Raw genomic sequence first — 15,592 nt, 5'->3', positions numbered from 1 at the left:
GATACGGGACCTTTTCGTGAGCCTCCTTCGAGTTCACCAGACCACATCGAAGCGCGCCACACCTAAGGAAGAAACGCAGCAGCAGATCTACAACGTTCCCGAGGCGCGGCACGTGCAAACGAGTTGGTGTCCCCCACCTCGTGCGGCGCAGCGGGAGCTATTCACTGCTTGACTCTTCCCGAAAGTGTAGCCAGAGCCTGGCACGGTTCCAGGTAAAGTGGGTCCCGAGGCAAGACGGCTGTAATGCACCGTGAAGCCCTGGCAGCAATCCCCCCATCCGCCTTTGTGAAGGCAGTTGCAGACCGGGAAGGCAATACCGCAGACAAATAATCCCTCGGACGATTGGAGCCCAAGGAGTGACCCTCTGAGCTGAATGTGACGATGCCTGAGCGGGCTCGCTGATTGGCCAAAAATGACGCCACCTGAGCGGGCTCGCCGATTGGCTGAACGTGACGTGACTTCGAGACACCGAAAGGGTTAAAAGCCAGATACCGGGAGCAGTAAAAAGTGCATTTCTTCATTCATCTGTTTCGAGCCTCTTGCCACGGGCCGCAGCGTCCGAGTTGCTGCCGGCCCGTAATGACTTTATGACTGTTAATTTCTTTGCACTCTCAGTGTAAATAATGTAAATAAACCTGCAGTTTTCATCTCAAAGTCCTCCTCCACCTCGGCCAACTCCCGCACCCAACGGCAAGGTCCAAAATCTGGGGTACAGCAAATGGGATTGTCCTCCAGATCCAACAAGGTCGAAGAGGCTTCGTGCTCTGGCTTGAAGACACCGGAAGTAGGCTACACGATGTGACATCATGATGGAACGCCAATGAAAGCGAAACTTAGCCCCGAGTGCTCGGCGAACGAGTTGACGAGGAAAATCATGGCTAGGAAGGAGGGCAACTTGTATTTACCCGTAGCTGTGTTAATACCAGACGCTTGACATAAATTGTGGTGCGAATCTTTTACTCTTTAGATGTACCCTCCGTGCCTACAAATAATGTCCAGACCATTTCAGCAACTGTTTGAGCATTGCGGTGTGCTCTTGTACGCAGGTGCAACGAAAAGCCCTCCTCGCGGGACCGCGAAAGAAGTCGTGCCAGCCGAAGGCGACGACGCGGCCCAGGATGCCGAGCTGCTAGTGGCCGTCGAGCGCCTCATCATGCCGTCGCCTAGCGCACTGCCAGCCAGTCCACCGGCCGGCGTCGAAGACGCCGCCGGCGTTCGCAAGCGCTCCCCCGTCGCAACCCTTCACTGGGAGGAGCCATTGTTCTGTGCGCAGGGCGGCAAGACGGTGCAAGCGGCCGATCTGCCACCGAAGGGCACCGCCAGTCCGTTCCCACCCGCCTAGGGTTACGATTACGTAACCAGCTCACGGGAGACTTGTCATCGATTACACTCGACAGCTCCCGGAAAATATAGAATTTCATGCTAACTATCCAGTCCATCTTGTATATCTGCTTTAAAATCGAGGGCTCTACGCATTGCAGACCTGTGCAGGCTTCACTGAATTTATATGTCAATTGAAATCTAAAGTTGTTTTGTGCGTCTTTTTTTACGTGTACACCCCTGATCAAAAGCACACGAACCACAGGCTGGTCGAAACTACTGATTCTATTCGTGTGTACAAATTAAAGTGCACTCGAAAGTTCGCAACGGGAAGTATGAACGGCAGTTCTCAACTTCATGGCACATAAATGCAGGAAGAACAAAAATGGATTTATGGTGACAACCCTGGTCCGATTGCATTTAGTTAGTTAGTTAGTTAGTTAGTTAGTTAGTTAGTTAGTTAGCTAGCTAGTTAGTTAGCTATTTTTACACTCTCAGGACCCGAGGGTATTACAGAGAGGAGGGTTCTAGGGGAGTACATTTGCTCAGGGGAGTACATTTCATGCAGTGCACTCTCCTTAGCCCAAACAGAAGCTCCTGTTTGCAATAAACATTTCTCTGCACATGAACAAGCGGCAGTGCTCTAACGCCACCTGAGTTAGTTTTTGCTGCCATAGACTACTGTATTGACCGCATGCACATTTGCGCCGGACGGCTTCACCAATTCTAACAACTCTACCGGAGCAGTGGTTCCATCGAACGCCGTCTCTGCAATTTAGATACTCTCACTATACCACGGACAACAGCAGAACTTGCGCATCATCAAAGTACACTCAATTACGCGATCCAGCAGCCACCAAATCATTGAGCCTTATTCTGCGATTCGAAAGCAGCCCTACAGACTCTGCAGTTTGCCCTACATGGTTTACACGATCAGCTAGAGCACGAAATAAGGCATGTGCATACCACGCGCTCGAGAGAGGACACGACATTGTATTTCCAAGGTTTCCGTGTCGCTGCGGAATTATCCGCAATGACAGCGCAGATGAGGCTGCTCACTGGGCTCATCAAAAACATCAGCGAGTGCCTGTACCCCTCTCGAAAACTGATGCTGCGCGGCAACTTCAATAAATTGCTCGTCACATCACACTTCTACTATGGAATTGGCGCTTTTCACAACTCGCGCTTGCACTCGCTCGACCCTAACTCGTGACTTCGCCTGCAAGCTGGACTCTAACGCCTCGAAACAACTTTACTGTGTCGCGTGTGGTTGGGCAAATAAAGATTTACAGCATTTACAAGCTCCCATTATACCTAATAGGAACTGCCAACAGTGTGGCATGCAATATCTGCGAGTGCGTTAAGACTCTAGAGCACCTTCTGCGTCGTTGCCCACACTTTGACGCTCAACTACGTAATCTACAAGCTAAACTCAGCCCGTTAGGTAACAGAGTGCTCTCGCAGGAAAAAGATCCTGGGACCATGGCCCAAGCATTCTTGCATGCGAAAGGCTGCGAAGGCCCTTCGGCACTTCCTAAAAGCTACTGGACTGTACGACTGCTTGTGACAGTGGACATTCCTCTGCGACTCACTCTGTGAATGAGTGACGTCGTATTATTTTTTTTCCTCTCTCCTTCTCTATTGCTTCCCTTTCTCAAGCATTTGCTAGCGAAGTGGGCACGCCCTTACTTAGTTAACCTCGTTACATTTCCCTTTTCGTTTTTCTCTCTCACTCCGCAAAGCCGTTTCCTTTAGAGAAGCGAGGTGGCGCTTTCGGCGGCGCGCTGCATGTTGCCTTAGCGACAGCGCACGAATCCGGAGCCATTACGTTTTCTGCCCTGCTTCTGTGTGATCAGCTGTGGGAAATCCAACTGGGTCTTCACTAACACACTGCGCTCCATCCAAGCTGCAAAATATTGAGCGGTGGAGTGAGTACGTGTGCAGCAGTTAGCTGCAAAAATTGCGACTGGCATATCAAGGGATGGGATGAAACTGTGGTCCAAGTTGACGGACCGCTGCTACATAAAGACTGCGTATGTGGCCGGCTCTTCGCGATGCACGGCTTCTCTCGAGGATAAAAAAGATTCACTTGACCGCGAGAGTTGTAGCACTAACAAGCAAGGGAAGGACTTCAACCCTACGCCTGCAGGAGTGAGTACCACTCGTTATACGGTGACAAAAGGAGTGGGCCCCTTCATGGCATATAGTAAGTTTCTCACATGTTATCTATACACGTACACACCAACTCACGCGCAAAATTAGACCCATGCCATCGCAAACGCATCAAGAATAAGTGAACGGTCGCACACTTGAATCAATGTGCCGAAGCATGGGTGACGGCGACTACCCAATTGCACACTAATATTCGAAGCTGAACGGTCCACACAGTGAGCGAGTGACTAGCTGTTACAACGTACTGAGCATCTACGTTCCACGCCTTGCGCCCAGCAACAAGAAATTTACCACAACTGAGCACGCCCTAGAAAAATAAACATTCGTATAGCGACCGCCCAGGGACCTTTACAAAGTCAAAAATGTGGCAAGCCGCTGCCCTAAAGTATTTGCTAAATAAAGAACAAAGGGCTAAACACATTGATACCTATTCAATGCATAAGCGGAAAGTTCGGATAGTTTGGAATACATTTTTAGCCCAGCTTTTATTACAACCACCGCATACGCTGCTCACGCCGTTCGGAGAAAGCATAACGAGCTCCGAAAGCCCTCACGTGTGCTTTTAAGCTGTAGCCAAAGCTTCGCGAGTCATCCGCCCGGCAACCGTCTACGATATCCGTCGAAACAGAGGTTTGCAGAGTCGTGCCGGCGCAGTGTACATCCATTGTAAACACATGGAATACGGAGGCAGCTGAGGCATGCAATGGAGGCGTCACCACGGGATCAAACATGGCAGCGCCCACGGGACCGCCGTGAAAAGGGTCAAAAGCTAATCGCGCTTGATCCTCCGCGTCACACAGAAGGTAGAAGCTGCCATATTCTTTGCCTGTAAGATATGGTGCATATATATTATTCGCGTTGACCCACCTCTAATCACAGGGAGTTGTCCTTCGGAGTAGCACCTCTTAATGATTCGATATACAGGAGGTCTTAACAACCTTTAACCCGAAAGCCACAAGGACATGAGCTACTTGTGTGAGCTACTTGCATGTTACCACAGTTAGGTGGAGTATTGGTAATCCAAAGCTCTTCCTCTCGCTTCTTTTATCTTGTCCAATGGCCGATGCCTGTGTCCATCCCACCCCTGGGGCGCGATCGGAGATATTTTGTTCGATACGCGTTCTGTTCAGTTGCTGCAACGTCACAAAGTTGCAGTATGCAAAATTTGTGACAGCGGGGCGGAGAGAGCAGCCAATCAGGAAGCGGTCACCTCCCCGGAAGTTTACCTCCGTCGTTTGTCGTCTGCTTGCAAACAGTGTACTACAAAGCCAAATGTTTCTCGTCTTGCAATTGAATGAAATCTTTGTCTAAAAAAACGTATTTTTTCTTCTCAAGCCCAAACACGTTTTCAAATAGCAGTACGTGTGACTACTGCAATTTATAACTATTAGGTTCTTTGCGTCGTCCCTAGGTGGTGTCGCGCACAGCGAGAAGGAAAAAGAAAAAAAAAACGACGGGAAGAGTGGCGCACTTTTCAAGAGGCAGCGACAACATCCCAGTGGCTCGCTGGCACCGATGATGTTGTCGATTTATTTGTGCAACCAACGAATTATTTGTTTCGAGAAAGAAAAACGACGCCGGAATTCACTATCTGTCATTTCTTCAAACGCGTTTCGCACCGCCACCCGCCCTCCTCCTTCCTCTAGAAACGCCAGCGCAACAACCTAAGTTTCCAACGGAAGCGCCATTTTCTAGAATTAAACTATGGATCGGATTCAAACGTGCCATTCCGCAGCCGAAAAGGCCGCCTGTTGGATCCAATCCAATCCACCAGACGCGCCATGCGAAGCCGTATGATCGCTCCAAACTTCTCAACTCCCGTCGCGTTCGGACGAAATGCTCGGTGGGCGGATGATTGACAGGAGCGTGTCGTCATTTTGACGTCACCAAAAACGGGGCGGCGCCCCGCGGCTGGTGACGTCGGCGCGGAGTAGGCCAATCGCGTGCGCCGGTAACCGAACGAACGCGCCGAACAACCATCTCCGATCGCACTCCTGATCATCCCGGCTTTCTTTCAGAACGCAGCTTTAGGTGCCAGTTCCTGTGTTGAGCGTCGGCGTCCCCAAAGCTGGCGTCCCTCGGCGTAAACGCGTGAACGCGCCCGCGCCACTGCTCGCGCGTTTGTCGTCGTCTTGTACAGGTGCCTCCGATGCCGCTCATCATGCCAGCGTTCTCATACTGCCCCACCTGCGGAGGTGATGACGGAACTGGCCCACTGCCAGTCGGCTAGACGATTACGGTCGCAAATTATCATCACGAAATAAAAGCACGTATACAGCTGGGTTCAAATTTTGCATTAGGGAGTATCGTAATCGTCGGACTTTTATGCGAAGCATATTACTAGAGCTCAACCCAGATCCTCAGGCGCGGCGGTGTCACCTTCAATACCACGTGACACCGTGACGTCACGACAGAGGGGAAACGGGGCTCCAACTCGCGCCGTCGCTCGCGGCATCGCCTTCAAGGCTGACCATGTGACACCGTGACGTCATGACAGAGGAGAAACGGGGCTCCAACTCGCGCCGTCGCTCGCGGCGTCGCGGCGGTATATAAGCAGCTGCGCTTGCCTCTGCTAGACACTCACGAGGTGAGATGCCTCCTGGAGACAGAGCTGCTCGTTGGAATGAGAAGCGAAGGTTGCGGCGTGCTACAGAGACTGTTTCTAGGTGGCTTTGCTACGGCGCAGCGACTACGCGCCCCGCATCGGAGGCGGTGAGCGTCGAGCAACGCAGCGTTCGGCGCGACAACGAAATGTGCGCCTGAGCAAGCGCCGCACGCCTGAGCCGACGCCGACGACACCGGCTTTACTGCGACACGAGCTCCTTAACGCTATCGCGTTCAAATAAAAGCTAGTATGCTTCGCATCCTGGGCTTAACCTTAGCTAAGCCACAGCCATTTTTTTTTTACGCTAGTATTCTAAATGCCTCTTATCTCCACCGCTGGCCAGTTAAAGCTTCATTCAGCATTGAACCGTAATGCTTCTGGAAGACGAATGTACTGTGCAATTCTGGCGGGGTGCATATCTCGGCATTCTACGGCGAAGTGCCGAGTCGTCTTGGTATATTTCCCGCACTATACACGGGCCTCTCCCTGCAATTTGGTCCTGTACGTACGTCTTTGTCCTCAGACACCCAACGCGGGCTTAGAAAAGCAAGGAACTGTTCTTTGTGTTATTGTACAAATCTTAAACGGAAGCTTTCTTTGCTATCGCCCGTGTGAGACGCAATTCCTCTGTTTAGGACAAGCGAGCCAGCCTTCACTAAACTGGTTACATTATCGTCATCATCATCAGCCTAATTTTTATTTTTATGCACACTGTAGCACAAAGGCCTCTCCCAGCTATCTCCGATTACCCCTGTGGAACAGGTCTTCGTAGGAGCGGCAAAACGCTTTATATAGCCCTTAATGTTGGTCGACAGATTACCACCACAGCGGGTACCTCCGTTCATGCGTAAGGAATAATTCTGAATTTATTTCTTCCATGTACTGTCGTGTTATCGAGTGAAGGCGTGAATGGCCTGGTAACAGGACGCATATTTAATAAGTGGCGAGAACCTGCTCGATGATTCGAACTTTTGACTAAGACATCCGGGCATACGAGCTAGCTCGGGCATATAACCCTGCTGGCCGTGAGGCTGTCTTATGGTGCAAAATTTCAGCCCATTTCGTAAATCTTACTTGCCTAAAAACTTCCTTCATTTATCCTCGGAAGGTGTGTTTTGCTGATCACGATGGGTAACACAGAATGATTTCTGAATGGTCCTGATCTCGTAGTTCCGGAATCTCACGTACGCAGGTGGCCGTGAACTCAGCTAGGAAAACGAGGTGTTTCGACGACATCTGACGGCAGTTAAAACGAGAAGTTGGCAAAATAATGGTGGTACTGGTCACTTCTCTCCCCCGAAAGGCGACAACACACGAGGCCCTCACCATGCTGGAAAATTTGCGGGGCGGCAACATTCTTATGGGGACGAATTACTAGCGAAGCAGTTAAAGCTGTATACATGGGTGAGCATGTGCCCTGAGCAATCTCCGAACGTCCGCGGTGAAAGTCAGCGCTTTGGCCCGCTTGGCGCATTATTCGAGTCACATAGCAACAGTGTACTTACGAAACGTGTGCAGAATCCTTTAATATACAAAACAACATTAAAGGACTCCGATAAAAGTTACGGACCAGTTCGTCGTCTAAATTGGCTGCGTGCTTCACATGCTTCTGTGGCGTGTTTCGATGAGCTCAAGAACTTATGTCTTGTAATTCAACACGTTTTAATGTTGAATAAAAGTTCCGCTTTCTCTACAAGATACGCCATAGTGGCTGAGAGACGCATTGGTCGCTGAAATCTGCAGCGCGCTTCTTCTCGTAGCGCGCCGTTTTGTCTTGATGGCTGATGAATACTTCGCGCACAGCGAGTACCACAGTGCGTGGGATATGCAAGTGCTTTTTCTTTTTCCATGAGCATCATACATAGCCTTCGTTCATGTGACAACGCAGCAGTGACGTCTCGCAGAATGCACCCACCTGATTTAGGCAAACAATGCATGAATTTGCACTTTGTTCGGGATAAAAATAAACACATTCCTACAGAACACATTTGCTTGTACGGTGAGTAACTTCAGCATGTGCGTCGGACTTGCATAATTTGTTTACTGCTTGCCTTCATTGCAAAATCCATCGTATGTTTTTTTTTGTTTCCACCCTTTACATCCTACCGTCAGTTTTTCTTTCTTTTCAATGCCAGCTGCCCCTCTGCTTGACCTACCAGTTACAACGTACTTAGGCGCCTGCTCTTTCGACGTCTTCTTCCGTTCCGTAACCACGTTTTCCAGATACAGAGATTTGTGGAAGGTCGTAACGGAGCATGTTGTCAAGCAGCTTCGCAGCAGTGCGACAAGTATGTTGTCCTGCCATCGCTGTCTTACTGTCGTCGTCACTGTCCTGATCATGTTCCTGCCGACATACACAAATACTTGCCTTATCTGCGAACGGAATGGCGCATGATATTCAATATTATACATGACTACCCATTCTTGCCTGTTGAGCACGTAGCAGATACAGAATCGATCCTAAATGTATTCACATGTACAAGGCGGTTTTGAAATTGGCATATTATGTGACGCTGCCATGGTCGCCTATATACTTGAGTGAAGTCGCCTGTCGTCAATATCCTTGCCTCTATCATCATCAGCAGCAGCAGCGGTGGCGGCGGCGGCGGCGGCGGCAGCAGCAGCAGCAGCAGCGGCCGCAACCTCTCCCTCTCTCTCTATGTCCACTGCAGGCAGCGGCGGCAGCAGCGGCAGCCTATTTTATGTCCACTGCAGGACGAAGGCCTCTCTGTGTGATTTATAATTACCCCTCTCCTGCGCCAACCGATTCCAACTAGCACTCGCTAATTTCCTCATTTCATCGCCCTACCTGGTCATCTACCGTGCTAGACTGCGCTTCCCTTCTCTAGGCACCCATTCGGTAATCCTATAGTCGTCCACTGGTTACCTAACCTGCGCATTACATGACCTGTCCAGCTTCATATTTTCTCTTAATCTGGATTAGAATATCGTTTATACCTGTTTACTCTCTGATCCAAACCGCTCTCTTTGTGTCTCTTAACGTTATGCCTAGCATTCTTCGTTCCATCGCACTTTGCGCGGTCCTTAACTTGTCTCCAAGTTTCTGCCCATTATGTCAGCACCGGTAAAATGCACCGATTGTACACCTTCCTTTTCAATCATAATGGTATGCTTCCAGTCAGAAGATGACAATTAATGTAGTAAGGGCTCCAACCATTTTTATTCTTCTGTGAATTTCCTTCTCATGGTCAGGGTTCCATGTGAACAATCGACCTACGTAAACGTATTCAATTCCAGACTCTAGAGACTGACTGGCGATCCTGAACTCTTGTTGCCTTTCCCCGGCTATTCATGATTATGTCTTCTGCATATTAGTCTTTAACCCCACTCTTACACTCTCTGTGTTAAGGTTCTCAATCATTTGTTGTTACTCATTTGCAGTGTTGCTGAACAGAACAATGACTCTATAATAAAAGTCATACATTGTCTTAGTCCTCGTGACACCACTGCGTCGACGCGACACAGAATTGCACACGTTGAATTTAGCTGAGCTGCATTTAACATATCGCTTGACTAAAGCTTCGCTTCACATAGGTTCTGTAAGGCCGCTTTGATTGTTTTGTGTACTTAAGTGTCGCCAGCAGCCTACGTGCTGTGTGTATAGATAGGGGGTCCACTTCCCTCCATGTCCGCGGGGCAGCCGTTTGTATTTTATGAAGGCTTAGAAGCAGTGGCGTAGCCAGAAATATTGTTCGGGGGGGGGGGGGGGAGGCTACGCCACTGGCCCCATGTATATATATATATATATATATATATATATATATATATATATATATATATATATATATATACATGGGGCCAGTGGCGTAGCCAGAAATTTTGTTGGAGGAAGCTTTAGCTCGGGTGCTCCTATTTAAATACATGTAGAAGGGGAATTCGTTTTTCCCTGCAACCACTTCACCAAATTTGAGGAGGTTTGTTGCATTTAAAAGAAAAAGCTTAATTCTAGTGACTACTGGTTTCGAATTTTGTCATTTAGGTGGTCAATTATTTATTAAAACTTGCCCAAATCGAAAATTTTCAGAAAACGAAACTATCAAGTTTAAAACTCCGTGACTCAACAATGAAAAATGATATCACAATTCTGTTAATTGCACCTAATAGTACATCTACAGCGGACAAAATATATATGTTACACATCAATCTCAAAAAAATTTAGTATTGTGGAAATACGGCTTGTGCAGAACCCTTGTACACAACGTAACCAATTCACGTAAGATACAAATTGACATTGCAAACTTGTCCAATTTGACTGTTATAATAGATGCCGTTTACAGAACCACAATGTCTGTTCTTCATGCATAGCTATTAGTTTGTAAACGTCGCGCTTCTATTTTTTCAAGCTTTCCAACTTTTCAAAATATTTTAAACAAAATTCGGGCCCTAAATCGAAGTTGTGTTTCCAACAGAACTAGGATTCAACTTCCTCTCACAAATGCAACCAATTTCAATAAAAGCGATTAGCAGGATTATTTAAGAAAAGCGTTTCTGCGTTTTACGAGTATTTGAATAGGCCGCGTCGGATCGGGCCCGAGCTAAAGCTTCTTCTTAAACACTTTGTCAAGGGATCAAATCCATGAATAATAACTGCATTGTCATTGCCAAAAATACTGCAAACGAATTCTTGAACCCTACGCACAGTCAAAACAATAAAATATGTATTTTTTCATAAAAGAATATACTCTTATGTGCCAAACATTTTGCCCAAAATAACTGATATCAATGCTTCCATATTTTTGTCTATTTATTAAGTAAAGAAAATATCACATGCACTTTAGAACTGTATAAGTTCGAAACCAGGAAAGCAGTGCATGCCGCTCATATGAAAAATTAAAAGGCAATGAAGTGAACAAGTTGAGGACAAATATGTAAATGAAACTTTGTCATTCAAGAACCGTGCTTAAATTCTTGTATATATGCAATGGCCAGTGAAAAATCTCAATGACGCTGTAATTTCTTTTAATGTATTACGCAGGAGCAGCTGTCACCGGTCGTGTATCGTGAGTAATTGCACCGAAATTATAGTCGCAACAGAGGGCACGTATAAAAAGTAGGAATTCTGTAAGATATACGAGGGTAAGTCAAATGAATGTGAGCCAACAACGGGGTACTTTATTTAAGAGTAGTCTTCATGAGAATTTAGACATTTATCCCATTGACTAGCGAGTCGCGTGATTCCCGTCTTATAAAACTCCTTGGGTTGCTGCTTCAAGAAATCTGTATCTGGTTCCCTTGAGCTGTTTTTTCGGTTGCCCCAAAATGTAGAAGTCGCAAGGTGACAGGTCTGAGCTGTATGGTGGATGCTGCAGCGTTTCCCACTTGAACTTTCCCAGTTTTGTATTAACCAGATAAGCGACGTGGGGACAGGCATTGTCGTGGAACAAGATGACCCCATTCGTCAATTTTCCACGTTGTTCGTTCTTGATTGCGACACGCTGCCGTTCTGGCGTTTCACAATATCGGAAACAATTGATAGCTTCTCAAGATTTAGCAAATTCTATCAGTAATGGACCCTGACGACCGAAAAAAAAGTCAACAACACCTTTCCAGTGGAAATGATGGCCTTTGCGTTCTTTGGGCGTGGTAAATTCGAATGTTTCCACTGTAAGCTTTGCCGTCGTGTTTCAGGCTCGTAGTAGTGGCACCAAGGTTCGTCCCCGATCACAATTGCAAACAAGAAGTCGTCATCCTCATTGTGATACCCGATCAGATGAGTCAAGGAAGCGCGAAACTTCTCCGTCTTCTCGCGATGGATCAAAATCTTGGGGATCCATTGCGCACCAAAGAGCCGATAACCGAGAAGCTCATGAATTATGGCGTGAACCGAACCGTGACTGATGTTCAGACCGTCTGCCAGTTCATCGATGCTTATCCTCCGTTCTTGTTTCACCAGCTCATGAACCTTTGAAATTGCGTGGGGGGTGATTGCACGATGGTTTTGGCCCGGTCTTGGAATGCCTTTACAACGTCCTTTAAACCGTTTGCTCCAACGCTTCACAGTGGTCAATGAGATGCCGTGTTCAACGTAAACGGCAGCCATACGGTGATTAATTTCTGTTTAGGAAACACCTTTAGCTGTCAAAAACTTCGCGACACCGAGCTGTTCAACTTTTGAAGTGTCCATTATGTGACGCAACCATATTCAACCCAGTGTATGAGAGCATTAAAGAACATTTATCTTCACACCTGCGTGTCACTTTTGTAAATGAGACATGCCGTTCTCCTACGCGCATGCCTCGCAGATAATGAACCGAACCATTATTGCGCGGTTAGGGTACGCCTACTTTCATTTGACTCGCCCTCGTACATTAGAAATGCAAACAGTGGCGTAGCCAGAAATTTTGTTCGGGGGGGGGCTCACTTCGCAGCTCGGCCTGCTCCTTATAAAATTAGTCGACGGATCAGTATATATATGACATATATATATATATATATATGTCATTCAACAACCTTGTTTACATTTTTGTACATATGCAACGACCAGGGGAAAATCTCAATGACGCTTTCCTTTGTTAGAATGTATTGCTCAGGAGCAGCTGTCACCGGTTGTGCATTGAGAGTAATTGCTCCGAAATTACAGTCGCAACAGAGAGCACATATACAAAGCAGGAGTTCTGCAACATATACGAGGGCGAGTCAAATGAAAGTGAGCCAAGGCGACTATATGACAAACGGGGTACTTTATTTAAAAGTAGTCACCATGAGTATTTAGACACTTGTCCTACTAACGAGTCGCGTAATTCCCGTCTCATAAAGCTCCTTGGGTTGCTGCCTCAAAAATCTGTAAATGACTACACGTCATCTTCCGACACGAATCTGGTTCCCTTGAGCAGTTTCTTCAAATTTTACCAAATGTGCAAGACGCAAGGCAACAGGTCTGGGCTGCACGAGGGATGTTGCAGCATTTCCCACTTGAACTTTGCCAGTTTTGTATTAACCACATCAGCGACGTGGGAACAGGCAATGTCGTGAAGCAAGATGTCCCCAATGCTCAATTTTCCACGTCGTTTGTTCTTAATTGCGACACGCAGCCGATCCGATCTTTCACAATATCTGAAACGATTTAGAGTCTCTCCAGGTTTAGAAAATTCGATCAATAGTGGCCCCTAACGATCTAAACAGAAGTCAGCGCTTTTCCGGCATAAATGACGGCCTTTGTTTACCTTGGGAGTGGTAAATTCAAATGTTTCCACTGTAAGCTTTGCCGTAGGGTTTCAGGCTAGTAGCAGCGGCACCATGAGTCATCCCCGGTCACAATTGCAGACTAAAAGTCGTCACCCTCATCTGGGGTTCTTTGACGTGCACTTAAATCTAAGTACACGGGTGTTTTCACATTTCGCCTCCATCGAAATGCAGCCGCCGTGACCGGGATTCTATTCCCCTGACCTCGTGCTCAGCAGCCGAACACCATAGCCACTGAGCAACCACGGCTTTTTCAATTGCGTTGGGGGTAATTGCACGGTGGCTTTGGCCCGGCCATGGATCGTCTTTGTAACTTTCATGTGCTTCTTTGAACAGTTTGCTACATGCAATGCTTCACAGTGGCCAATGACACGCAATGTTCAACGCATACGGCAGCTATACGGCGAATAAATTCTTTTTGGGAAACATCTTCATTTGCCAAAAGCCTCACGACACCAAGCTGTTCAACTTTTGAAGTGTCCATTATGTCACGCAACCATATTCAACCCCGTGTATAAGAGCATTAAAGAACATTTAACCTCACCTCTGCATGTCACTTGTAAATGAGATGCGTATGTGCTACGCGCATGCCTCGAAAATAATGAACCGAACCATTATTGCGCGCGGCGGGTTGTCTCACTTTCATTTGACTCGCCTTCGTACTTAAGAAATGCGAAGATACAATGGAATGTACAAATGTGAAGATACAGCTTGATACAGGGCAAAAAATTGTCACTGGAAACAATGTTCACTGCGCATATGCACAAAACCTCGTAACAAGATATTTAAATATACGCATAAGTCACCAATAAATCTACGTAGCTAAGAAAAAGTCACTATATATAATGCGTCGAACAAGGCAAATAAACAGGTTGCGCAACCACAGATTCACAGATCACAGCAACCCCCCCCCCCTCTCCCTCCACTCCCAAAATGTACCGCGTGCGACGAAAGGCGGCGCGCTTCCTCCCCGCTTTTCTCCCTTGCGCACACAAGACTCAGCCACCATCGTCGGCTCACCCCCTCCCCTTCCCCCCCCCGCACGCTTTCACTCGCACATAGAGCATGTGGCGCGCGGTCACGATGTTATCTCCCTTGGCCGTTATTTATACGGAACATGAGGGCAACGACAGGAATGTGCCTGGATTCTTCATAGAGCTGCTATCGCAATAATAAAATAGTATCCGGCAACTGAAGCGTCCCGTCGCTCATTACTTTCCGCGAAAGAAGTAACAAAATCGAACTTTCACCATGCGAAAATTCGCTGCGCCGCAACAATGTGTTCTTTTTTTTTGTGGGCGGGGGGCGGTGAAATAGAATAACGCAAAGGAAAGCATGTTGGCTACAATCGAATGCCTACTTTGGGCACCTAGTGTGGCTACCGAAGGAATATCGAAGAAAACGTGTGACGCTTGGTCGACAGAAAACCATACGCATACGGCTCAGTGTCCTGCAACGGCGAGACAAAATTTTCCGGAGAGGTTGCGCTCAAGCGAACGCGTTGCAATCCATCGAGTCCCCGCAGTGCTGGCGGCGAGCGACTATGCATTGTTTCTTTTTCTCGTCTGCTAGCCAGAAAGCGTCCAAAACTCTGCCAGGCGAAAATGCAGTCGGCCAGAGAAGAACAAACGCGCATCCAAGTGGGCCGTGCGGTTATCGATGCAGCACCAGAAAAACGCACGCGCTCTGGCTGGATCGGCAGACCGCGGGTTGCGAGAAAAAAAAAAAGAAAAAGAAATGAGAAAGAGGCTCAATATATGCTCGCGAATAAAAGTCTAGGTAGAAAAATAAAGAACTTATTTACAATGGTGGCTTTGGTGTCTTGACATGGATGCTTTGGCGCAGGTGAAAAAAAAATGTTTATATTCTTTTCTGTGACCTGAGGGCACAAATGAACCACCACAACGCTTTGTCTCATCGGACCTCGCTGCGTGCTTTGTCAACTTGTCTGATAGTGTGTTGATTTGGCTTGTCTCGTTGTATGACCCGATGTACGACTTTAAAAAAGTCGATGCACCTTTGGCGTCAAATGTTTACAACAGCATTAAACGCACAAAGTACCGGAATTGAAAATCTAAAGCACGACTTTGAAAATGTCAATGGACCTTTCGCATCAAAGTGTTATGAGAACTTTATACCCACAACGTTTCAGAATTGAAATCCAAGCGCTCCGTAGATTCCGCGGCCTCCGCGAGATGCCCAGACGAGCCCGTTCACCTTCAAAACGCCCTTGAAATTTTGTGCCCGGTGGGGCTCCTTGCGTTACGGTATGTGACTCCCGATGCATGGGCG

General features: G+C 47.5%; 1 protein-coding gene across 1 annotated transcript in view; it reads left to right on the top strand.

The window, feature by feature from the left end:
* Positions 1–1,426, top strand: part of LOC135901004 (signal peptide peptidase-like 2A) — a 50,182-nt gene extending 48,756 nt beyond the window's left edge. The window contains exon 15 of the mRNA XM_065430632.1: positions 1,047–1,426. Within this exon, the coding sequence (XP_065286704.1) occupies positions 1,047–1,342 (296 nt within the window). The 3' untranslated portion in view covers positions 1,343–1,426. The remainder of the gene's footprint in view (positions 1–1,046) is intronic.
* Positions 1,427–15,592: the final 14,166 nt, after the last annotated feature.

Source organism: Dermacentor albipictus, chromosome 2 (assembly GCF_038994185.2).
Source record: "Dermacentor albipictus isolate Rhodes 1998 colony chromosome 2, USDA_Dalb.pri_finalv2, whole genome shotgun sequence".
NCBI classification, from domain to species: Eukaryota; Metazoa; Arthropoda; class Arachnida; order Ixodida; family Ixodidae; genus Dermacentor; species Dermacentor albipictus.
This window is presented reverse-complemented; position numbering and strand designations above follow the sequence as displayed.